We start from the raw sequence: 27164 nt of genomic DNA, 5'->3' as shown, positions 1-27164 counted from the left end.
ACGTACCTTGTAAAAGGTCAGCTTCTAATTAGTCAGTGCAAATGTAGCCAGTCTGGATTCCACAGGGAAGGGCCAGCCTGACCTTTAACCCAGCTAAGCTGATGTCCCCAAACACGGGGACTTCTTCATGCGTGTCAGATCAGCCTTGCTATCTGCCAGGGGCTGCCTCCTTGGGGCCCAGAAATCTTGAAAGTGTCAACCAGTCCCAGGGAAAACGTTCACCTGCTTTCTTAGATGAAGGGCAGTGTGGCTTTCCTGCCTGGACAAGCCAGTGATGATTTTTTAAAAAGCAGCCCTTGGAAAAGAAAGGCATGTATTCTTCAGTACGATATTCGTTAGATGCTATGATGGCATTTTATAAAGTTGTATATAACACCAACTGTAGCTGTGTAAAGAATTATTATTCAGCCCCAGAAAGGCACATAAATCTCCACAAAATGCAGGTTTTTCTTTTTAAAAAGAGGTTTAACTCTTACTACTTTTGCCTCTGTTCATTGCTGAGAGACAGTAGCCTGCAAGGATGGTCTGTAACTGACTTTCTGAGATCCTTGTATTGAACTTGCAGAATTGCAATTCCGCCCAAGCTCCTGGCTGCAGGATTCCACATTGCCAAAGCCAGCAAAGCCCCCCCCCCTCCCCCACACACACCAAAGGTTTGGTCAGCTGGGAAACAGGTGTGGGAGGCTCCTTAAGACCTTTCCCCATCCACATGCTCCTTGACAATCTCACAGGATACCACACCGACTCCCACGTCCAAATAGGATTTCTTCTTTCCCCCAAACTTGTCCTTTATTCACACCGTCCCTAACTTATTTTTTTCTGGCCCCCCAACCCCTCTCCCGACCAAAGTCCTGCCCTGTCCATTCTACTTCTTAATGGCCTTCAAATCTGTCCCCTCCTCTTCTTTCCCACTGTCCCTGTCCCAGTTCAGACCTTCATCATAGCTCTTCTGGATAGAACGTCTCCTTGCCTCTAGGCTCACCTTTCCAATCCGTTGCCCATGCAGTGGCCAGAGTGATTTTCTCAAACTGATCTTGGACCATGCTTCTCTCCTGCTCAAACACCTTCAATGGCTCCCTATTGCCTACAGGGTAAATCTCAAGCTCCTTGACATGGTCTGCAATATCCAGGCCTGTGCCCACTACATCAGCCCCTAACCCTAACCCTAACCCTTTGCTGTACTCCATTAATACCATATTTCTTGTGATTTCCTGACAGGACCCATTATTTCACCTGTTCTCTCTGTCGGGCCTTTTGCATCCCCTTGTCCTGCCACACAGGCCTCCTCTGATTTATCTTTTAGGACATGCTGTGGGCAACAGTTCCTCTAGAAATCCTTCCTGGAATGTTCTGGGTTGTAGTACATGCTCCTACAAATTATCACAGGACTGATTATACTCCACAGGGGAGAAATATCAGAAGTTTATTGTTTATTTATCTTACAAAAATTCAACTATAAACAGGAAAGAAAACAAAAGGACATAGAGACACAGTGAGACAAATCATGTAAATAACGTGGTGACCCTTCCACCATCTCTCTCTGTGAGTATCTACCCTGTGCTTCGGGATCCGTGGAGAGAGAATTCTGGGGGTCTTTGACCTTGTACATATTTATTTTCATAATTATTTTCACTAACTCTAGCTGAAACTGAGCATGTTCCTCAATTAGGAATGTAGGCAACAGACTGCAGTGGTATAGCAATAACAGAGACTTTGACACCAATAGACATTGCAGATATTTTCATGTCACATTGCTTTGGGAGCAGATGTCTCAAAATATTATTTACTCTTGTCACTACTTCAAAATTAGGGTAGTTATTAGATCGGCTGCCAAATCTAGTTATTTAATGTGTTAATAAAGAAGCACATGCATTATTACTCCACAATTTCATTATTTTTATGGATATTTTGATAGCTGCACTTTGATATAATTGTTTCCCTTTGTAATTCTATGTGTTTATGTTTTGCACTTAAAAATATTATTCGGGGAAGGGGGGCATAGGTTTTACCAGATGTCAAAGGGGTCCATGACACAGAAAAGGTTACGATGCCCCACTCTAGACTGTGAGCTCCCTGGAGGTGGGGTACTGGGTCCTTCATCTTCCAATCCCCAGTATCTAAAGGAGTGGCCAGGATATAATTGGAATTTTTAAAAAAATGAACTGAAATGTCATATAACATCATAGCATAGCATAGCACAGCATATCTATCTATCAATCCATCTGTTAATCCTTCCTTCCTTCCATCCATCCATCCGCCAATCATACATTCGATCCATCCATCCATCATCCATCCACCCATAATCCATCCATTTATCCATCCATCGTCTATCCCTCATCCATGATCCAACCATTCATCATCTATCCACCCATCTGATCCAACCTAAAGTTCTAATAATTGACACCTCTGCAGTTGGTCCTCCAGATCCAGTTCAGTAGCTCATCTGGAGACATGGTCAAGAGGAAAAGAGGTCCGGTGTAGAAATAGTGACACCACATGAATGTTAGGATTGTTTTTTTTTTTCAACTTCTGTGAAGAATGCTATTGGTATTTTGATGGGGATTGCACTGAATCTGTAGATCACTTTGGGTAGTATGGACATTTTCACAACATTAATTCTTCCAATCCATGAACATGGAATATCTTTCCATTTTTGTGTGTCCTCTTTAATTTCTTTCATCAGTGTTTTGCAGTTTTTATTCTCTTGTCTGGCCTTGGGCACATCGTGGAACATGCCTGTGGCTTGCTCGTCTTTTGAAGGCCTAGCACAGAGGTCTGTCTCCAGCTGTCACACTATAGGCTGGGACACCAAGCCCAGGCATGGCCCCATGCCTGTGTCCAGACCATTTGTTCCCAAAGCCCAGGAACATTTTGCCTTTTTGTTTTCAAAATATCACAGAGTGGTCAAGCCTTAAAGGAGAGTTGCAGCTATCAGCAAATGCACCAACTCTGTGGCATGGTGGTTCGGAGTTCTGCGTAGGTCCAAACATCAGCTCCCCACTTACTCTTTACATGTCCTTGGGTGATTTATTTAACTCTTTCCTCTCTGAGCCTCTGATTCATTATTTGAAAGTGAGGATAACAATCATACCTCCCCTACAGGGGTTTATGAGAAGATTAAAGGGAATCTTTTTTTCTGGGAAGATTAAATGAGTTAATCTATGTAAAGTACTTCGCACAGTGGCTGGTACATAGTAAGTGCTCAGTGAGTCTTAGTGATTGTTATCCAGGACATTTTCTCCAAGGAGATGGACAATATACGTGCTGCCTTCCAGAACCCTGAAAAATGAAATCAATCAACAAATGCAACTTTTAAAAAACGCTTAAACCCATTCATATCTGACTTGTAAATCAAAACAGTAAAATACTGTTTTTATCCATCGGTTTGTCAAAGATGATAAAGGCTGGCAATCACTGGTGCCTTTGAGAGTGGAAACAGGAAACCACATACGCTTTGACAGGAGATTTGAAGAAACCTCTGTGTAGGATGATTCAGACATGCCTATCAAAATTTAGCATGCACACAGCCTTGGAGCCAGCAATCCCAAATCTAGTCACATATCCTACAGATGTATACACTAGTTGTGAAAAGATATATTTACAAGAATGGTTAACAGCTGTATAGTTTAAAATAGAGAAAAAAAATAATCAAAATGTTTACCAACAAGAAACCAGTTAAATAGATGATGGGATATTTAATTTGTATTAATTGAATTAATATTCAATGAGTATTTATTGAACAGTTACTACATACCAGATACCATACAGGGTACTAGAAACGGAGAACTGGGCAAAATAGAAAACAGTTAAAAATAACGAGGAGGAGTGATAATTGCTGATATGAAATGAGGGTTAAGATACCCATATAGAAGGCCAAGCCCGTGGCACACTCGGGAGGGTGCAGCTCTGGGAGTGCAGCGACGCTGCCGCCGTGGGTTCGGATCCTATATAGGAATGGCCGGTGCACTCACTGGCTGAGTGCTGGTCACGAAAAAGACAAAAAAAAAAAAAAAAAAAAAAAGATACCCATATAGAGAGAAGAAAAGCAAGTTATCAAATACATTTCAAAAGATTCCATTTCAATGAAACAAATAAACCCTGCCAATATGTGTGCACCACCCCTGCCCAAACACATATATACATACACGTTAATATGCAAAGGAAAAATCTGGAAGGAGAAATTAAAAAAAAAAATTAACAGCAGTTATCTTTGAAGAATGGAGTAAGAACTACAGGAATTTGCTTGATAAACTTTTGTATTGATTGATTTTTTAAATCATGTGCTTCTACCACTTTAATCTACAGTAAGTCCAGTGGGCTCCACTCTCAAAACATATCCAGAATCAAACCACTGCTCTTGGGTTACCCCATCAACACCCTGGTCCAAACCACCACAGCATCCCTGCAGATGTTACAAAAGCCTCCTCCTTCACCCTCCTCCCTGTTCTTGCCCTTCATCAACTTCAGCACATTTTCAGTGGGACAGCCCCCGATCCCATTTTCAAGGGTCAGGCCATTTGATTCCTCTGCTCAAAATCCTCTGAACTTCCCAGTGTGGAGCAATAGCAAAGTCTTTTCTAATTCTGACACAGTCCCAATGATCTAGCCTCACCTTCTACACCCTCTTTTCCTCATTCGCTCTGTTCTAGCCACACCAAGCATACCTCTGCTGTGCAATGAACATGCCAAACACATGCTACCTCAGGGCCTTTGCACCGGCTGCTCCCTGTTCCTGAAGCTGTCAATAGGACTTGATGTCACACTCTTCACGACTCTGCTCAAGCGCTGCTGCATGGAACTGTCCCCACCAAAGTAAAAGGGCAACCCTTCCCCAAATGACCTGACCCGGCCCACACCCCTTCCCCTCCCCCACCTCACTTTCCTTAGCACTTGTCACCATCTGACACAACACATTAACACACATTCCTCATTTACATCCATTTAGAATGTGAACCCATGAGGGTAGGGACTTCTATTGGCTCACTGTGTCTCCAGCTCCTAAAACAGTGTCTGGTACATAGTAGGAGCTCGATAAATATATATTGAACTGATTAATAATATAATAAGACAATAATGCAATATATTATTCATAACAGCAACTATGAAAAACAATTCCAGAAAAGAACCTCAAGTTCCAAAAGGGAAATTAAAAAAAAAAAAATTAAAAAAGAAAAATTTCCAGTCATAGCCGCCCTCAGAGAACAGGGTGGGAGGAACACCCAGCAACAAACGAAGATGTAAACACCTAACAGCCAACACAGCACACAGCGCCTGGTTGTCTTAAGTGGCTGCTCTGCACATAGACTCTTTCACAGAGCCCAGAGAGTAAACAGCAGCAGGGTTTGAACAGCTTACAGCAACAATCCCCAAAACCACAGACTATTTCCGGGTGTCAGGCGAGCCCACACCCTTCTGAGATAGAAAAATCTGTGACACCACAAATCTGACAACCCCCTCCCTGTAGTCTTCAAGGGGACGGGACTCTGGGAGAGTGCCTGGACCTCACCCTTCTTCCCTGCAAAGACCCAGTGCCCACTGCATAAAGGTGACTTGACCATGTTTGGGCCTGAGGTCTTGATCTCCCAGGATTGAGCTGGGGGTCCCATCCCCCCAAAGACGCTTCGCTCCCCAAGCCTGCTCCTTCCACAAGACAGCAGGAAGGAGGGCAGCTTATGTTCACAGGTGACAATGGAGTGTCCTCTGCTCATTCAATAAACAGCCCCAGGGAGGTAGGTACTGTCATGGTTGCTTTAATGAGTGTGGAAACTGAGGCTCAGGAGGCTGAACACCTTCTCAAAAGGGATGCATTCACCAGTGAGGGAGGTGGGATTCAAACTCAGGACTATAAAAGTAATACTGAACGTTTACTACATGCGAGGCACTGTCCTGTTGCTTAATGCACAGAGGTTAACGTTAATGGGTTAATGTTGCATAACCCACTGGACCATCCCAACAACCCTCTGAGGCAGCTACCACTGTGACTCTCACTGTTTTTCAAGAAACTGAGGCACAGTGAGACCAGTGGTGTGTGGGAGGTCTCACGGCCAGTGAGCAGCCAGGCCCTCTGCAGCACAGCCCACGACTGAGTGGCCGCTCGGGCTGGCTGGGTCTAGGCTGCCCTTGTCCACATGCAGGTGAGAACCCAGGAGGATTCAGGATCTTGCCTGTCCAGGAGGCATGACAAATACGATGCCCAGGGGCCTGTTGTGGGAGGGAAATAAGTGCACCCATCTGGGTGGGGACTTTTATGAACAAGCAACCCCGTGCACAGGGGAGCTGGTATTCACATTTGCTGCCGTCTGGAGGCTCAATGGGATTTTCCCTTCCAGGTTTTCAAAACTCCTCCAACCCCACTCCCCCCCGCAAAAAAAAGCAAACAAACTTCTTTAGGCCAGACAGAACCCGTGTGCAGGTCAGAGATGGCCACCAGGAGGCCTGTGGTCTGACTGTGGGTCAAGGGCCACGTAATGAGAAAGTCACTTCCTGTCCCCATAACTGGTGCCCGAGCATGATTGGAGCCATGAGCGCGGAGACCGGTCACCTAGCCAAGAAGTCTCCTGAAGCCCCTTTCATAGCTGGAGGTTCTTTCTTCTAGCCTTGAGCCAGCTGGGATTTTCCTTTTCAGGTCAATAAAACTGTATTTCTCTCCTCCGCCCCACCCGTCTGGCAAGCGCACCATAGCTAACTTCAGTTTTCCACCCAGTCCTCTTCTGTTCAGTGGAAAAATAAGAGCTACAGTTCCCAGAATAAAATGAGAAGGGGATTATTATTATTAAGCTGCTCCTTTTCAGAAAGGTGATGGAACCTGGCACAGAAGCAGGCACTGAGTTGGGGGTAGAGGTGGCCCCATCTCTCCATCCTGCAGGACCACTTGGTCTGGAGAAACAGTGACGCGCTGACCCTCCCGGTTGGCTCTCAGAGGCACAGAGTAGAGGCAGTGGCACTTCTGAGAAATCAGATTCAAATGCTAGGTCTATTAACATTTCCTGGAGGTATGACAGGGAATGACAAACGGAGAATTCGCAGAGTCTTGCTCGCCGGCAAAAATAATCTGTCTTCTCTGTCTGTCTGTCTGATCTGAGCTACAGGAAGAAGAAGCTGAAGGCCTGTTCCTGCCTCCTCCCACCCCACAGCACCCCATGCCCTAGATAGTAATCCCTCCTCTGATGAAGAAGCTCTTTGGTGCCTGTGGCTACGGCAGACAGTGACTACGTAACAAGACTCAGAGCAAACTGTCCAGTGTCTGGGGCATCTCGTCTCACACATGTGGGTCCTCTGATAGTTTATTCAGCACAGGGGTGTTTAGAATGTTTGTTTACAGGCTCATTTTGGCAGGGGGGACGTTGTCATAAATAGAATGACAGCTATGATCCTTCTCCAGAAAAATGCGCATGCAACCCACAACTGGGCATTCAGTTTCAAGAGCTTCACTGTCCCCTCGTCCCAGTTCTGGGACCTTTCCTCAGTCTGAAGATGCCCTCCTTTACAAAACATGTCACAAGATGACCGTGACCCACCCTGGGAAGTGCCATTGGCAGTGCTGAGTCAGCGAGGGCCTGGGTCAGGGTCCTCGAAGGACAGATGCTACTCTCGTAGGGGATAACTGAGGACACTCTACAAAAGGCTCGTTATAAGGAAACCAACAGGGAAGGTGCTGTACAGCAGGGCTAGTCACTGCCAGAGCTGCCACCACCCTGGGGACTGCAGAGGAGGGAGGCTGGAGAGAGTAGCTGTAGCCAGGAGAGACGGCAGCCCAACAGGGGCTGTGGTCCAGGGAAGATCGCCCCCAACCCATCTGCTCCCACCCTTCCATCTCCTGTCACTGCCTCCCCTTGGTGAAGCAATGAGAAGTCCACGTTGACATAGTCCATCAAGGTCAGTCTCTGGGGGCCCAGAGAAGGAAAAAGAAAGGCGGAGAGTGGTTGGGGGCAGAAGATGCCCAACACACTTCCTCTCTCTAGTGCCCCACATGGAGACAGACGGAGGATACGTGAGGAAGACAGGACGGACTGTTGATCTTCCAGCTGAGCCTTGACCTCCCACTGCCTCTGAGCAGCACAAGGAATCCTGATCTGTCACTAAGGTGCTGAGCAATGGGGCATGTTGTTCAGCCACTCTGGGCCCTGGTGTTCTCATATGTAAAGTGTAGAACCCCGATGAGCCCTAAAGTGTGGGAGTCGTGGCAAGAGCTGCAGGAGAGAGGACTGGGCTTAGACCCTCCTGCAGCCACTCATGAGCTTTACGGTCTTAGACCAGGCAGTTCACCTCTCAATGCCTCAGTGTCTTCACCTGCAAAGGAGGAGGAGAGCACCTTCCCCAAGGGCTGTGGTCATGATTAGACGAAATCATGCATGTAAACTATTCAGCAAAGTCCTAGGCACATAGAAAACATGCAATATATGTTACAGTAAACAGCCTCCAAGATCTCTCCAGATCTCAAATTCTACAAGTCTGGACCCTGCCTATGGCTTTTTATGTCCCTCAGACATCTGGACCTCCCTCATGCTGCTATTTTATGTGAAAGTGATTTTCTTGATGGAATTTTCTTGGTAACCAGAACGTGCAAACCCAGCTTGAACATTCGAGTATCGGAACCTTCTCTTTTATAAGCTCCCCAGTTTGCACAGCCCTGCCCAAAACCCTTGTGGAGAAGACAGCTTAAGCCTTAAAGATCTTGGTACATGTGATATTTATGCCAAACGTGAGCGGTGCCTCCTCGCTGAGCCTCCAGCTTGTAAGTCGATACAAATCGAGAGACAATGCCTTGTCACTTGGCTGGCACTGGCAGCACCACGCACGGGCTGTGCCTCCGTGCTTGAAGTGAGTGGGGAGGGAGGGGGTCCCCGCCTCAATGGCAAATCACTCTGCTCACTCTCTGTAGGGCGAATTCTGACACAGCCTGCACCTCAGCTCCGCATCCCCAAATTCATTTGGCATGGACAGAGGTTTCCAAACCAACTAGTTTGGATTGCCAAGTGAGTGATCTATTCCTATATCTTTATCTATATCTATATCCATATCTAATGTATAATGCATGCCTAATCTATACCTCATTTATATCTATATCTGTATCTAATCTATATATCTAATCTATATCCATATTGAATCTATATCTATGTCTTAGCAACACAGCAGTGAAGGTATTTATTTGTAATCTGGCTCTAGCCAGGTTCTACCACTTACTGATCATAACTTTTAAAACAGAACTTGGTCTCTCTCGGTTTTCAGTTGGTCCATCTGTAAAATGGGACTAACCTGGCTCATGGGGTTATATTTCCTGAGAAAAGAAAGCTAAACTGCTAGATTCGAATCCTGCTCCATTCGCTACCTGTTGGGCAAGTAACAACCTCTTTGTGCCTCAGTTTCTCATCTATAAAATGGGGATGGCAGTGATGCCTCCCATATGGGATGCTTGTGAAATGTGAATAACTGAATCCATGTAAAGAACTCACTTAGAAGAGTGTCTGGCATGTAGTCTCAATGCTCAATGAATGTTAGCTAAGAGTACTAAATTTATGAGTACATGTACAAGGTACAATTCCCATCTCAGAGCAAACATATTCAGTGATGTAGTCATTATTGACAAGGGCAGTCATTTTAATTGTTCTGAGTTAGGAGCTAAACTTAAACCTTCAATGTCTTGGGCAAAGTCCACTCCCGCTAACAATAGAGGAATGGTGATCTTAACATGGTCTATTTTTTGACGTGGTGTGTGTTGCTGCACTTTGGGAACTTGCCAGCTATTTGTGGAATGTTGCATCACACACTGACCCTGAGTCATACAGACTAGAAAGGAGCTTGTGACCGTGGGACCAGGTATCCTCCCTGAGAACGGTTTCACTGCCAAAGTCCAGTGTGCCTGTCCAGTGAGCCAAATCTTCGCCCAGGCCGTGGTCTAGCTGGTCACCTCCCCGCCCCCATCTGGGCTAATTAAAGACCTAGCAAATCAGAGCCTGAGGAAAAGATCATGGCAAAGATTTGGCCCATCCCCAAACCAGTCTTGTCTGCTCCAGAGAGGTTCTGCTCCCCCAAAGAGGCTGACGGGAGGAAAGCAGATGGGCTGAGGAGCAATTTGGTCTCACCGTCCTCTCAACAGATGCTGGGCACCGTAAGAATTAATGGGCTGGAGACTCAGGTAAGGGCCATTCAGAAGCTCCCTGATTACTCCAGAAACCACTCTCTATGGAAGAAAAGGTTAATCAAAGCCCAGAGCTGAAACAGCGGCGAGGAGACAGAAATTGCTTTAATCCCAGGTGTGGGGGAAGAGCTTCAAGAAAAAGAATTTTGCACAAAGGAGGCTGTGGTCTGCCTCTGAAAGAGGAACCAGGCCTCAAAATCGAGATGTTTCAAAGGTCTGCTCCATCAATCCAGAGCCTCAGCCAGCCCCTCTCCAAACTCCAGCCAAGTAGTTGGATTTTAAATTTTTTTAACCCTGAACATTCACTGCACTATTGAGCCATAAATCTCTTGGGAAACCATCTCTTCTGATGACATTTTTTCCTTCATAATGATCCCGCAAGATCTGCCTTTTACACACACTATGCACATGTTCATGTGTGTCATGGGTCACTGTGTGCAGAGTCAATCACTGTCAACGCAGACCTAGGCACTGTAGGGGATGAATGTGTCATGGTCAGAGCCTGCAGATAAAGTACGACCTTAACCAGAGAGGGTGACGCTTGAACACCAACGAGAGAGCACCAGGGAAGTCACAATTGCAGATTGGAAGTATCCTCATAAAATAAGCTGTCCACAAAGCAAGTAGGGTGACACTAGGGTTTCTCAGCCTTGGCACTATTGACATGTGAAGTCGAATAATTCTCTCCTGGAGGGAGGGGTACTGTCCTGTGCACTGTGGAATGTTAAGTGGCATTCCTAGTCTCTATCGACTAGATGCCAGTAGCACCCTAAACCCCAGAGCGATGACAGTCAAAAAGGACTCCAGCTGTCCCAAATGTTGCCAGATGTCCCCTGGTGGGTAAAATTTCCCTGGCTGAGAACCACTGACTTACACTGAAGCCTAAGTTCAGCTGAACATCAGTTAATTAGCTAATGACAACCATTAGTCACATTTCTGACGTTAGCCCCCATGTCAGCACAACACGGCTAAGATCTGAAACTGGACAGACCCCTGGCCTGTCCAAACACTCCCACTGGACATCAGCTTGTCTGAATGGCCCGGAATTTAAGTCCCTTTTCTTCTCTCGCACCTCCTCAGTCCTCTTTTCTCACTCTTGCCTGATAAGGTAATTCCTTATTCATTGTGACATTATAATTGACACAAAGGCATTGAAAGAGCTTAACGGAGCTAACACATTAATTGATTCTAAGGAAAACTGGCATTATTTTTACAGGAACCCAGACATAATATGCAAAAATTTCATAACACTATTATTGCAGTCACTCTTTCTTAACTGTTAGCTCTCAGCTCAAACTTTACTTCCTGAGCTCGAATCTCACCTCCTGAGCTCAAATCTCACCTTCTGAATTCAAACCTCACCTCCTGAGCTCAAATCTCACCTTCTGAATTCAAACCTCACCTCCTGAGCTCAAATCTCACCTTCTGAATTCAAACCTCACCTCCTGAGCTCAAATCTCACCTTCTGAATTCAAACCTCACCTCCTGAGCTCAAATCTCACACCTTGATCTCAGATCTTATCTCCTCCATTCAAACTTCACCTCCTCAGCTCAAATCTAATCTCCTGAGAGAGACTTTGCTGAACAATCTCCTTCACTCAGCCTAGTCACTTATTACTACATGAAATTTCACTTATTACTACATGAAATTATGGGTGCATTTATTTGTTTGCATATTTTCCATCTGACTTCCCCAACCAGAATGTATGCTTTGTGGGCAAGGGGTCTTCTATCCTGGCCACCGCTTATCCTGAGCATCTAGCACAAGGCCTGGCTTCCACATGGCCCAAGATCTGTTTATGGAATAAGTAAATAGAGGAATGGATTTACATAGATATAATTTTTAAAGTATTCGTCTCCCTTCATATCCACTATTCATTTTCAACATGAACTCTGTTCACAATCTTCATGGCCTCAGTATCATCTTTAAATAATGTGAATGTCACTCCCTCTCCTATACCCCCAGTTAGTTGATCAAAGAAATTCAAGCACCCAGTTGGTTTTGAAAACTGAGAAGTTAGGAGTCTGACGCCCTAGATCTTCAGGTCCTGAGAGGGATCTCCATGTAATCGAAGGTCTGCTCCCTTCTAAACAGAGCCAACTTCGCAAATACCCAGATTGACAAAACTTTACTCTACAAAAGAGCTCCTTTATTACAACTCCCAAGGTATCTCAGTGTTTGAGTAGAGCCCATTAGCTAATTGACAGAGAGGCTGCTGGGGAGGGGAATCAGGAGGCAGAGAAGCTAAAATTAAATGACAAGAGGCCTTGCCAATTGGAGTGGATTCAGAAATGATAAACCGTCTGGGGGATCAATGAGAGAATCAAGTAATAAGCACTCACATTTATCAAAACACTGTTGATGTGCTGGGAGATGTTTTGTTTTTGGTTGTTTTAAAATAAATTTTATATTGAGTCCATTGCTTAAACCATTGTACCCACAATCCTATATCTTTCAAAAAATTACTCACTGTGTATTCTTTCTATCTGCCTACCTACCCATCACCCATCTCTCTACCTATATATCTAAGAACATTTATAGGTACTTGTGCAAAGCACTCTCTGTCTGTCTGTCTATCTATGTATGGACCTTGGGCTGCATATATCAAACCCATCCCTCCAGCTTTGCCTGAGCATTAGCAAATCTTTCTACTAGTCAAGGCAACTTTATTTTCTGGCAAAAGAGAACAGAAGTTAAGATAGATTCTGATGTTATACAACCCTGAGTCTGACACTCACCGATGCTATATGCTTCCCGTGTGACCTTGGGCAAGTTACTTAACCTCTCTGACCCTTAGGTTCCTCATCTAGAAACTGAGCATCATAAGAACATCTGTGTAACTATGGCATTTAAGAATTCAATGGGAGAAGTGAGTTCTTGGAAAAGGGCAAATGTTAGTGAGGGTAGGGATAATGATGTCACCAAGCTGCTAAACAGATTCAAACTCCTTTCACACATTTTTTTTTTTTTTTTTTCATTTCTAGGTCGCCTGTTGCCAGATAACTGCCGCCTATAGACCAGAGAAGCATTCACCACTGCAAGTCAGGGCTTCCTTGGCACACCCCCAGGGGCAGCCTGCTGAGGGGTGAGCTCACACCAGGGATTTAAAACTGCCTCAGCTTCCTCATTCTATTAATCTGGCCATTAAGCAGACAGAGTCCTGCTGATGCCAACAGATGCAAAGCTCCACTGTGTTGATGGCAAAGAGCATTAGAGGAGACCTTGGCAGCCAATTAATCCATCTCCCCCAACTCAGAACAGCTGCATGGGGATAGATTAACCAAGCAATGGGTGAAGACAGATGCAGTTAATACTAAGGAGAGAGGGGTGCATGGAGGAAAGGGCCCCTGGGCGGCCCAGGGCAAGCAAAGCTGCTAACATGTGTGCAAGGACGTGGCTGGCAGTGAAATCTAACAGGCAGGCCCACCTGGGGTGCCTGGGCCCTAGGATGGAGTGGGCAATGCCATCCTTATAAGCAAAGAGCACTGGGGGAGGAAGTAGGAACTGACCCAGGGCTCAGGGTGCATCTGCTGCGTCACCTCTGCAGAGTTGGTTCTTCTAAGCTTGGTCACATCCACCATCTTGCTCATGGCAAATGGGTAACATTTGGGGCACCATTTCCTGCCAGAAAATCTTCCCCTGCCCCTCTTGTCTGACCTGCCTGCAGGCAGCTGAACAGGATCCCATCATCCACCCCACAACAGGCCAAGGCCCAGCACAAAGTCAGACCTGGTGCCAACACTTACAAAAGAGCATTTGCACTTTGGTTGGGTTCCAATGTCTAACTCGGGAAATCAGAACTCGGGGAAAGACAACAATATCCTACGGCTCCCCAAAGACTGAGAACCAGATGAGACTGATGGAGTGTTGTTTGGAGACAAATTGAGTCATGTCTCCGACGGCGTGGCACAAATGCAAAAAGTCGTATTGTGCCACTGCTGCCTGCAGATCGAGGCTCAGGTCCCGTGGGCTAACAGATGTGACTTAAAGAGTGGTCATTGTGTGGGAGGAGCTGTCACCCTCATAATGTGCTGGCCAAAGCCATTGGCATGTGACTGCTCTTTCCCATGAAGGTTTGGAAGGGCTGACTGGGTCGCATCCAGGAAAGGATACAAGAGGGTCCAGGACAGAACCATCCCAGAGTGCAGCTGCTCTGCCCCCAGGAGATACGATTTGGTTCCCAGAGTTCCAAACACAGACTCTTTGCCCCTGAGTTACCTGAGTCTAATTGGTTTTCCTTCTGGGGAAGAACTGATAAAAAAGAGATGGGCCATCATTTTAAAAACACAGCTTTGAAGTTCTCTCATTGGGTAGAAAGAGGAGAGACATCTTTTCCAAGAGTGCATTTAGATGATTTTAGAGGGCACTCAAGGGAACATTTTAATTTAATTTTCATAGTTTAATATTTATTTTAATGTTGTACAAATAAAAATACAACTAGCACTTCAAATTTGTTTTTTCACCAGTATTATTGCTTGAGACGGTGTTTCTCAACCTTGACTCGCAACACCAATGGCATTTTGGGCTGGATAATTCTTTCCTGGGGGGATGGGGGATGGGGGCTAGCTCACGCATTGTGGAATATTTAACCATATTGCTGGTCTCTACCTGCCAGATGCCAGTAGTACTCCCCCCCCCCAAACAGGTGAGACAAATATCCCTAGGGGTCAAAATCACTCCCTGGCTGAGAACCATTAGGCTAGACTAGGACAGTCTACTACTGCAAGTAAAGTAAGTAGAGGGAAAATGTATTTTTAGGTGACTCACTAGAACAGATGAAATTCACACGTGGCAAACATGGCTAAGGGGGTTTGTGAATGACAGAAGGAGGGGAAACACTAGACCAGAGGAGGGCCAAACAGGCAAAGGAAACCGGATCCTTCTCCCCGTCAAAGTCACACCCGCTCCTGTGTCCTTCCTGCCAGCACTGTTGCCTGGTCATCCCCGGAGCCAATGCAACCACATGTGTGTGCCGGGGAAGGAGAGGACAGACAAGCACAAAGAAATCCTGAGGATCTGCTTTTCGCACCACTTCTGCATTTCCTAATATTCTGGCCACCCTGAAGCAGGGTGGGTTTGTCCCTCTCTTCATTCCCCTCGGGAAGACCCAGGCAGAGAGGCCAGAGAGACAGCAAGGACCCAAGAAGGAAGTCAAAGAGCAAGGGAGGCAGGTGGTCTTTGCCAATGTGCTCCAGAAATCCCCACAGAGCTGTTATCCTTCCCTGAAATGTTCAAATAGCTTTGACTGTGTCTGACTCCTGAACACTGTCTTCTCTGGGTTCCTGAATGGGATCCTTCCTGCCTTTCTTCTCTCGTTACTGTCTGAATGACCGACAGCAGTAAGAACACGATCAATCCAAAGACACAGCCCCTTCAGATCCAGTAGGAAAGGTAAAAGTTCTATTGGTTTAAAATGCTAACACTCACAAGCACTTAGCATGGACTGCTGACTTTATAGACATCACTTCCTGTAATTCTCAACCCCAACCCTGCAAGGTGGGCACCATCATTGTGGTAATATTCCAGATGGGAAATTGGCGGTTCAGAGGTTAAGTGGCCCCAGCAACATCACAGGGCTAAAGACGCAGAGCTGGGATTCCACTTGATTCTGTTGGGCTCCAAAGCCCATACTCACAGTTACTGCACTGTCTTACCTTCCAGGAAAGCAGAAAGTAGACAGTAAGGGCCATGCCCTCCTCTACCAGGCCCACTGGTCATCTGCCGCACATGGAAATGCCAATGAGATCCAGATTTTTCAGAAGGGCCTAACGTGTAAGCAGGCAGAAGACGCAACTTCCTTCCCTGGCAGCTAGGTCCTGCTGCCTTAACTGCCAAGGAGAAAAAGTCCTCAAATCCACAGACACAGAAGAGCAACATTTTCCCACTTTCCAGTCCCCTTTGTCTCTTCTCTCCCCTTGCATTTACCTCCTCATGATTGCTGGGCAAGAGCAAAGGACAGAGGAAGACTCAGAAGAAACGGTTATGGTTCTGGCCACAGGGAAGAGGTGCATTCAGACACCTGGGTGCGTATGTGCACACACACACACCTACACAATTACACACCCATGCGCACCATCAGTGTGTGTACACACGTGTGCTTGCATGTGCATATCCAAATGGCACAGGAAAACAGTCTTATGTGATTGTCTAGCATTTCTGAGCCACAGGGCTGAAAGGATGCATGGGGACATAAGGATGCGGAGAACCTCGAGAGCTGGTGCAGGAACATCAGGGCAGAGATAAGTGACAAAGAGAGGGAAGTCCTCACCTGGGTCTCCAGGGTGATCAGCGGACTTGGGTGTGGATCCTGTGAAAGAAAGGAGAAAACACACATGAGCAGTGGGGAAAGTTAGCTTACAGCAAATGAGTTTTCAAATAGGGAGTGCAGCCCAGCTCTGTCTCCCCAACTCTACAAAGACATCAGAACAGCTTGGTGCCCCAACACTTCCTCCCCCACCCAAGTGATGAGGAAGACTCATGTTTTTTGTGAAGGGGACACCCACAGGGCGATCATGCAACATGAAGTATAGAAAAGAAGAAACAAAGCCCCCTGGCCCAATATCTCCAGTGTGTTCAAATCCTCTCTATGAAGAAGTTGCATCCATAAGAGGATTAGAAATAAACCTGAAAGAATATAAAGACCCTGATTAGGGGCAAGCCCATCAATTTGGATCTGATCTGGAGAGAATGAGAGAAGGAATGAGAGAGAGGAGCTTAATTCCTGGTGTGAGTAGCACATTCCAATGGGCTGCGGAAGATCATTTTCAGGCCAGAGAAGGCCAGAGAAACGTTCTATTCATTCACTCTCTACAAAAGCCAATTGACTGGAGATGCTTGGTGTAATGTCTCAGGTCATGAAGTGTGAACTCTTAGGGTTGGGGGAGGGACAGGGTGGGTACAGAGGAGGACAGGACAGACAGACGGGAGGGGATGGTGTTCAGTGAGTGGTTTCCAAGGAAAACAGAAACCCAGCACATCAAGGCTATTTTTGTCTGCACCCTGTCTGTCCTGAACATGACCATCTCGGATTCATCTGCAAAAATAACTTTAAGCTTATTTTACAAAGAATGGGCATGATTTTAGGGCCTGGGAAGTACAAACCCCGTTTGAAGATTTGCTTTATCTTAGCAGATTTTCCAACACAGGCTTCTAGGAAGTCATACAAACTACCACCAGGCCTCTGGCCATATCATCAGCAAGATGGAACTATAGGGAAAATGGAGTGCTCTAAACCCCTACTCTAGGTGGGTTGACACTCATTTTTTGATCCCTGTTCTATGACATGTCTATAATGATGCCTAATTCTGATGAGCCTAAGAGGCAGGAGCTCTTGAACATTTTAAGCTCTGGCCAGTTCTGACCTTTCTTTCAAGATGAGAACTTCATCTTGCCCTGAATTCTCATTTTGAGCCCCATTCCCAGCACCTCTCCATTGGTGGAGTCAAAGGACGCTGCCAAGAGAACATCTCAGTCTAATGTCCACATTCTCCCAGGCACGGAATATTCCTCTTACCCAGGAAAATACAGAGGTGAACGCTTTCTCCCTCTCTTTGTACACTGCAGCCTTGGCCCATAAAGGAAGTTGCAGATGTCTGGAAAGAAATATTTCAAGCCACTCTCTTCCAACCCTTAGTAGCTCCTTCCCAAGGGTAAAAAACAGCAGGTATGATCAGTGAGAGCCCAACATTCACTGAGCTGCTTCTATCGAGTGAGCAGGGTCCCTGTCCTCTGGCCAGTTCCTTCATCACTCGCATGCAGTAAGTGACAACCCTGTACTTCCTGCATCTCTATGTTAAGCAAACACGCTGGGCAGGGTCCATTTTTGTGTTTGGTTTGTGGCTGCCAGTGTGAGTCAGACCTTTTCTGTGTTGCTCAGTGAGTGAGAGCATGTGACATCTGCTCTTAAGGTCAGAGTCAGCCTGCATCTGTCTGTCTGTCTCTCTGTCCATTCAGAACCCAACATCTTGATTTTGATTAGAAGGTAAGAGGCTGCATCTCAGCCTCAAAATTAGCTTCATTCTCCAAGCCATGTCCTCACAAAGCACTGCAATGGGGTGTTGGGTGCATGCCCAGATTAATTAAGCTGTACTTCACAGTCCATTTGATTATTGTGTGGGGTTTATGCTTCATTGGTCAGAATCCCAAGAGAGTGAAGAGGGGAGAAGGCTGCCCCGAACCCCTAAGAACAACTTCACTGGAAAAAAGACCTTCCTCGGGAAGGTCTGATCACTGATCCACCGCACAGTGAGGCACCAATTCTTCATTTGGTGTTCCAAGCTCAGAGACCCTATCAGTGCTCAGTCAGGGGTCCAAGAGTTATTAAAAAGCTTCTGGAAGATGAAAGTACAAATGCTATCTATTTAGCAACTTAATTAACTAGCCAGGAAGAAGATAAAGTACTCACTAGTGGCCACATCATTAACACTTAGGATTCACTTGCCAACCAAATTTTGCTCTCCTCTCCCTGTGCACACTGGAAATGCAAGACTCTCCCTAAAGAGGCTCAATCCAAAGGATTCAAGGTATGATTACATATCTGTGAGGTCTCACTTTCAGCAACATCCTCCCTAATTGGAAAGGCTAACGAAGTGGAACCGGGTCAATGATGCTGTCTGCCTAATCCATCGTGTCTGTCTAAACTGGGACTCTTTGGCTTACAGAGTAGAGTAAATTCCTGTCCGTCAGAGGAAAGGCTCCTGGAGACCAAGAGGAATTGGCAACGTGCTCACACGCTACAGTGGAGCACTTTAGAATCTCAATGCAGGAACCACGGAACCTCCAAACACAAGGAAAGCCCTTTCATATCATCTATTGCAATGACTAAGATGCAGAAGTCAAATGGGGAACTAGGTAGAGGGAATTAGTAACCCTCATTCTTCAAAGCTCCCTATATCCACGCCCTCTGGTCATGTGACTTTGCAGTTCTTTTGCAGTGTGTTTCCACAACCCTTAAGCTTGAACTTGGCTATTTGACTGGTTTTGTCCAATGGGAGGTTAGCAGATGTGACATAAGCAGGAGCTTGAAATATGCTTGAGTGATGGAACATGCTCTCTAGTGTTTTTGCCATGACCACAAGAAGAACATGTTCCAGGTAGCCTGCTGGTCAAGGAGGATGAAAGACACGTGGAGCAGACCTAGACCCAACCTGCAGCTTGGAGTCTATATCAGCTGATGCCTAGCCAAGCTTCAGCACAGAGAAAACATATGCTTGTTGTTTTGAGCTGTTGAGTTTGGGGGTCATTTGCCATACAGCATTATTTTGGCAAGAACTAATTGATACACTTTCCAAACACTGACGTTGAGAGAACCAAAAAGTATTGTTGCAAACAGTCACAGCCCTGGGACCTAAACAATGCGTGCTCTCTTTTCCTAAGTCTGCCATACATTCCAGGAAGCTGAAATAGCTACAACTAAGAGTTATCACATATTGAGGGCCTGCTATGTGCCAGGCTCTGTGCTAGCTATACCATTCCATCAAGCAAGAAAATACTCGACCATGAGGATCTTGCACTACCTGAGTTAGCCTCCAGCCCTCTTTGCCAAACACACCAGTCCTTCTGAATTTATTATTTAGATGCCATTACAACCACATTAAAGGAACTGATCACTTAGAATCCTCTTGCCCTGAAATACAGACTATTTTTATCCCTCTGGTTTATTCTTAACTTTATCCCCTGGGCATATACTTGACCAAGGCTTAGAATAGTTGAATACTAGTCATAACTGACATTTGTTAGGTTCTTACTATGTTACAGGCACTGGACTTAACTGCTACATGCATACATTTTAATTACTCCTATAATAACCCTAAGAGGTCGACACTATCATTATTGCCCACATAGAGATGTAGAAATTGATGACCAGAGAGATTGAGAAACATGTCTGAGACCACACAGATAGTGCTGAAAGCCTGGATTCAATCCCAGCACCTTACACTTGAGAAACCAATGTTCCACTGTTTTACAGCGGCTCTACTGGAGAATATAATCTCACCTTAGACAGAGTAATCTTGAAATTTGGATAATGTCTATCAAAAGGAAAAATACCTATAGCAAATAAACAGTACTACGTTAACAAATACTAAAATCCTTTTTTAGCATCTGTATTATTTTTAAAGGTTGTGGACATGGTTGATAGAAATTAGCACACGTATCATGACTAAAAACAGAACGCAGTCACTCTGCCACAGCAGGGAACTGTGTAAAGTTAGCCAAATCAGTCCACATGTGTTTACTGAGTTCCGACTCAGTGGCTAGCACTATGCCTGGCAGGCACCATGAGGAAGACAGAAATGAGTTTAAAGTGACTCTGTGTACACGTCTATTCCCAAAGCTAACTGTTTAAATAAGAGGCAGGAGCCTGATTACAGGTCTTGGAGAAATGAATCTTGTCTGTACCTCACAAGTCTTGCTTGTAAGACCAGGAAGCCAGGCTCAAATAATTTCGAGCCCATCAAAGCCAAAGGCCCAATTTTAACAAGCAATTAAGGTTCCATAAAGAATGTAGAGGAGGAATTTTTCATTATTATTCCAGGCATGCATCAGACATATCTGGCTCTCCTGGTAGATTCTGAGCCCTGAGCTAATAAGCCTCAGCCATTGCAAGGGGCGTTCTCTTTCTTTCCTTTGAAGCTATTAGAAGATAGAGTTTGTTCTTGGGTGTTAGGTAATGGCTTTGGTGTATAGATGACAATCCAGTGACTCATGCCTTCAGGGCCAGATTTCCCCATGAGGCCCATCAAATCAAGGAGATAGACGACAGCCCCTACACTACAACCCCTGCCACAGACACCCCCAGGGAACATTTCAGAAGGCCAGCTTCGTGCTCTCTCCCCAAGAGCCTCTGACTGGGGAAACAAATAGGAATCTTCCACCATCAAGAGACTGAGCCTAACTCTTAGCCATCATGAAACACCAGGCACCTTGGGAAATGCAAGGAGCTCTTTGTGGAATCAGACTGAAAGGAGCAAAACTCACAACACATTCTTGCCTGGTGGGGAAAGGCATCATTGGAGACCAGCGACTGGAAGCTGAATTTGGATGTCAAACTAGAGACCTAAATGGACACTATCACCTGTACTACAGGCCTGACATGGAGCAAAAAAGGGTCATTCAGTGGGAAAGAGTGCAGGTTTGGGGGTCAGCCCCAAGTTCAAACCATACCTAACCACTGTATTAGTTTGCTTGGGATTCCATAACAATACACAGACTGGGTGGCTTAAACAACAGAAATTTATTTTTTCACAGCTCTGTAGGCTAGAATTCCAAGATCAAGGTGTCTGCAGGTTTGTTCTCTGCTGAGGCCTCTCCCCTTGGCCTGCAGAGGGCCGCCTTCTGCCTGTGTCCTCACATGGCTTTTCCTCTGTGCATGATCCCTGGTGTCTCTTTGTGTGTCCAAATTTCTTCTTCTTATAAGGACACCAGTCAAATTAGATTAGGGTCCACTCTAACAACCTCATTTTAACTCAATCACTTCTTTAAAGGCCCTGTCTCTGAATACAGTCACATTCTGAGGTACCAGAGGTTAGGGCTTCAACATATGAATTTGGGAGTGGACACAATTTAGCCCATAACAATCACTTATTACCACCTGTGACCTTGGGCAAACTTCCTAGCTTCTGTGAGCTTTATTTCTCTCATTTACACTATGTGAATAGGTAGGACTGTATTCTGCAATAGAGCTACTGTAAGATAGCGAAGCACAGAATTTATTGTCTGCAATCTCTTTTAAAGTGAGAAGCATCACTTTAATTATCACACCAGCTTAACAAGTGTCAATTCAAACTGTCTCAGGCAAACCCAGATACATGGTCTCCTCCATATCTTGAAAATGGGATACCACTGATATCATGGGTTGTTTTAAACATTAAGTAAAAATAGGTATTTCCAATGTCTGGAACATGGTCACAAGCTCAAAAATAATCTTCCCTTTGCTTGCTTCTTCCAGGCTTATGAAAGCTAAGACAGCCCTCAACACCTGATCCTACTAAACCACAATTCTTCTGAACTACAAGTTATGGTAGACACCAACTAAACTCATCTCATGTGATGGCAGTGAAATGAGTAGATTTAGCTAATTCATTTTGAATGTTTACCTTGTGCCAAGCACATGAAATACTTGCAACCTTGCCAAAGGAGGTATCATGTACCCCATTTTATAGATCAGATAAAACTGATGCTCATGGAGGATAATTTGCTCAAAAACATGACGCTAATGAGGGATAGAGCTAGGACCAGCAAACAGGTTTGTAAACTGCTAGAAATAAGACCCTTAACCAACATCCTGGTACTTCTCAAAGTATGAACTTATGAGTCAGGATCCCTGGGCAAGGATCCAAAGAATCTGCACGTTTATTAAACACCCTGGGGGAATCTTATGTACACTGAACCTGAGAGCCTCTACCCTACACCACGGGTAATGCAAGATGGAAAGCATCCAAGATGACAAAGAATAGGCCCCTACCTCTGATACCCAGCCAGTCACCAGGTGTCTGATGCCTGCCTGGAACTCGTAAGATGGCTGGTGTTCATGCTCTGCGACACCAAGAAATTTCCATGATGGGTGTAAGGTGTTCCCTTATTCCCACTTATATGGCAAAGGTATCTCTCCTGTCCCAGAAACCTGGTCATCACCCTCCTTTTTCCTCCCCAGGGATGTGTGACTCTTTCTCAACTTCTTCTTGAAGTCTAGTTGCAGCGATCAAGGTGTCACATAATGGGGCTTTCTCTTTAGATGCCCCCCGTGGGACTACACAGCGAGCTTCACTCATATGCTGGTGGCTCCCGAGATGATGGCAGGGCTAGTGCATGGCAGACAGCGTTCGGTGATGAGGGAGGGATGCTGGAGACACAGGACCCTCCTTGTTCTCTAAGAAAGACTGCACTGAAACTGTGGATGCAGGCCAGAATCACACAGCGCTCACCTTGTTGGAAAATTGCTAATTCACCTTCAACTGGGGCTCAGAGGAGAAAATGGAAACCCCACAGAGAGGGCAAGGGGATTCTTGGTGTTTTAGAGAGATGTTGGCAGGTTATGTTTAGGTCCTTCACACTGGGTGCATTTCTCTCTCTCTCTTTCATATTAAAAGTTTTAGAAGTTTATAGTTCTCTTTGCTATTCTGCATTCTTTGCATATTTTTCAGCCCAGACCCCAGAAATGAGCAATAGAACCTCAAAATGAAGCTCAGGCCTTAGAGTTGATAGTTAATCACCCAAGCCTTGGAAGATACAAGAAGCCCACATACACATGAAAACTAGGGAATTATTCTAACACTTCCTCAGCTTGCCGTGTGTATCTTTGAGAGCAGTTAACAAAAATTGAAACCATTGTATACGACATTTTGTTCTGTGTGTGCCCCAAGAGGTTTTGTAATTCTTTGAAAAGTACACAGAATTATAATTATTGGAACTGCAAGGTTTTGAATAAATCTTCCTGAAAGATTAGAGGCTTTGGTTATAAAGTGTTAAGTGGTGGCCAACTGGTGGCCTGTGAAAGCTTCAAACTGGTTTTGGTTGACCTGTACAATTGACAAAATATTCTAAGTCATTGCCAATGTTTTAAAACCAGGATACATCACATGCAAATCCAGATTTCTCACTTCTCCTTTAAAAAAATGGAAGATTTAGCAATGCTGAATGTGTATTCTTGCAAGAAAACAAAGCTCCTGATCAAGTGGCTATGGCCTAGCTGCTGCAAGCAACTACATTTGTCATTTCCATATTTTTTTTTTTGTCTTTTTCGTGACCAGCACCCAGCCAGTGAGTGCACCGGCCATTCCTATATTGGATCCGAACCCGCGGCGGTAGCGTCGCCGCGCTCCCAGCGCCGCACTCTCCCAAGTGCGCCACGGGCTCGGCGTCATTTCCATATTAATGCAATTTGCCTAAGGTCACATAACTTGTCAATATTGACAATAATCAAAATACTAGCTAACACTGGGCTCATACTGAATGCAAGACATTATTGTAAGTGGGTGGTAAGTACTACCTCATTTAAACCTCACAACTACTCAAGGTGGTAGGTATTAACAGCCCCATTTTACAGATGGTGCAACAGAGGCTCAGAGCAGAAGTATCCACTCAAAGTCAATTGTTCATAGGTATGAAGCTAGGATTTGCAACAGGGAAGCCCAACTTCCAAGACTATGCTTTTGGACCACTCAGCTACACTGACTGCCAGTAGTACAAGCACATCTTGAGTTGGAATCACTAAACCACAATTCATGGATCTACACACGGGTGGCACATGGAAGCCGTGTGGAAAATGGAATTAGATCAGATGCTCCTAATATCAGATCTCCCCATTTCCTTGCTGTAGGTCTTCAGGTTGACTACTTAACTTGTTACAGTTGTTAATAATAATCATAGTCATCATCTCATGCAGACATTGTGAGATCTGACTGAGATATATACCAGAGTCTATCTAGCTCAGTCCTGGCACAGACTCAGTGAGCCGCAAATGTCAGTTCCCATTATAGGACAGTTGCCATCAGTTTACAATGTTCTGCTTTTCAAAGCTCAGAGCCATTTCAGACCATAAACAAAACCAGCCACGTGCCAAGAAGGAACTGAGCAATGAAGCCTCCACCCACCACAGCCCAGACAAGAGGTGCTGGCTAGATCCCTCCAGGGATTCAAGTCCTTCTGAAGGTGGCCACCCAGGCTCTGTTTGCACACACATCTTCCTGGAGTGGGAACACAAGCCGATCTCCAACTCAGCCCAATAATTAGCTTTGCCCAGGCACAGGCTGCGGCACCTACCAATTTTGCACCCACTTACTGCGGTCACTAAGATGGCAGATGGCCCAAATGGAACCAACACTGTCAAGTGTGCTGTAGACACTGTCTGGAGTTCCAAAGACACTATGTTCTGTTCCGTGGCTTCTGGGACTGCTGGGTGAGTTCTTTATTCCACAAGGAAAGAGTTCAGACTTGAGCCCCAGAAACCAAGATTGTAAATGCAAAAAAAGAGACTCAGAGATGTGGGCCAGGTGTGCAGCTACTTCTGCATTTGGTGCCCAAGGCGGATATTACTAAGCAATCACTTGGTGCTATGCTACGAATGTCTGTCCCTTCTAAAGCTCATGTTGAGATTTAATCCCCACTGTAACAGATTAAGAGGGTGGGAAATAGACTATGGTATTTGAAAGGTGGGGCTTTTAAGAGGTGACCGGACCATGAGGGCTCTACCCACATGAATGGATTAATCCACTCACGGGTTCATGGGTTAATGGATTAATGGGTTATCATAAGAGTAGACTGGTGGCTTTATAAGGAAAGAAAAAGAGCACATTAGGACGCTTCTGCCCTCTCCCCATATGATGCCCTGTGCTGCCTCAGGACTCTGCAGAGAGTCCCACCAGGAGGAAGGCCCTCACCAGGTGTGCTCCCTCTACCTTGAACTTCCCAACCTCCAAAACCATAAAAAATAAATTTTTTTCTTTACAAATTACCCAGTTTCAGGTATTCTGTTATAAGCAACAGAAAATAGACTAAAACACTTGGCCTTAAATTCTCAATACAGCCCTATGAGCAGATATGACCAACAGATTCCAGCTTCCCTGAGATGAAACTTATTTCCACCCCTAATCTGAATCAAACCCAACATTTTCTGGTGAGGCACATGAGGTCCAGGAAAGGAAGTGCATTTCCTAAGGGCCACACACTGCTGGTCTCAAAACTCAGTCTGGAATCCAAGGTTCTTGATACCAAATCCTAGGTTCATCTCACTTTGCCAAAATCAATTTGTGTGAGCATCCCTCCCCTCTCTTCTTTATTTCCTCCTCTAGCTCCCTCACAAGAGCCTCTAACTGGGACATCTTTTGTTCAAAAGATACCATATCCCAGCTCTGGGAAAACTGGGATTCTGCAGTACTTCATGTCTGGAATGCTTCCAAGAGGCCACACACGGAACGGCAGACTCAAGCCAGGGGGAGCAAAACAGATCCCAGAGGAGAGGAGGGGAGAGCCATGAGAGCCCAGGCTGTGCCTCAGGATGTGAATTCTCCCTCCTCGGCTGGAGGAGAGGTGCTGAGAGGCTGGCGGATGGGCCTGCAGGGGACAGATGGGCTTCTCGTTTTTAGAGTCAGGATGAAAGTCAAGAAGTTTCGGCAGGGCGGGGACTCCCCCTCCAACACGCCTCCCCAACCTCTTCCTGTATTTCTTAACAATAACAATGATGATGATGAAGATGGGCCATCCCCCATCAGTGATGATGGCCATCGTGATAGCTATTATTTATGTTCCTAAGAGGCATCGTAATTAGCAATTTATGGGTACTATTTCAATAAATCCTCATTCTGTCCTCATGGAGTGACTGCTCTGGGATGGCCATGAAGTCTGGAAACATGATTTTATTTTATACTTTTACTATTGGGAGATGCTCTTGATGACATGATATATCGGCTTGTTTCTGGACTGTGGATAACCTGTGGTATTGTTCTTAATTTACAGAAGAGGAAACTGAGGTTCAGAGTTACAAGAGTTACTCAGAAGCCATTTAACCTTAGTATCTTCTCAGAAGTAAAAAAAAAAAGGAACCAAAACGCTTGGATGAGGTATGGTTTGATCTGCGTGGTGTGCATTATATATATATATACACATATATATTTTTAGCTAGTTACCAACATTTAAAAATTAAGTGACTTCACAATATCCAGATTTATGGCTTTTCTTGAAATGCCAGATCTGACCAACTGGGCAGGCAGGCCAGCATGGCTAGGGTGGAGGAGCTGTTACCTCTTTTAGGTGTGCACATACCCCCCCGTTTGCCACAGCCCTGTCCAGCCACCTGGACTAGACCTCTGAGTTTGTGACCCTCCTCCCCTTCTGTTAACCACCATACTTTACCATTCCCCCCTGGCAGTGGATTTCATTATGTCTCCCCAAAACTCATTGAAACTTGAATTGTGTCCCCCATGTTTTATGTATTAGAGACTTAGCCCCACTGTGACTGTTAAGTGGGTGGGAAATCCTACTACGGTAATTGAAAGGTGGAGCCTTGAAGAGGTGATTGGATTGTAGGAC

General features: G+C 45.4%; 1 protein-coding gene across 1 annotated transcript in view; it reads right to left on the bottom strand.

Annotated features, from left to right (window-relative positions):
* The window catches only part of XYLT1 (xylosyltransferase 1), a 318277-nt gene that overhangs the window by 202412 nt on the left and 88701 nt on the right, over positions 1 to 27164 (bottom strand). Inside the window, exon 2 of the mRNA XM_063099789.1 lies at positions 16408 to 16446. Within this exon, the coding sequence (XP_062955859.1) occupies positions 16408 to 16446 (39 nt within the window). The remainder of the gene's footprint in view (positions 1 to 16407; positions 16447 to 27164) is intronic.

Source organism: Cynocephalus volans, chromosome 6 (genome assembly GCF_027409185.1).
Source record: "Cynocephalus volans isolate mCynVol1 chromosome 6, mCynVol1.pri, whole genome shotgun sequence".
Taxonomy (NCBI): Eukaryota; Metazoa; Chordata; class Mammalia; order Dermoptera; family Cynocephalidae; genus Cynocephalus; species Cynocephalus volans.
The sequence above is the reverse complement of the archived record's forward strand: the minus strand, read 5'-3'. Positions and strand labels throughout refer to the sequence as shown.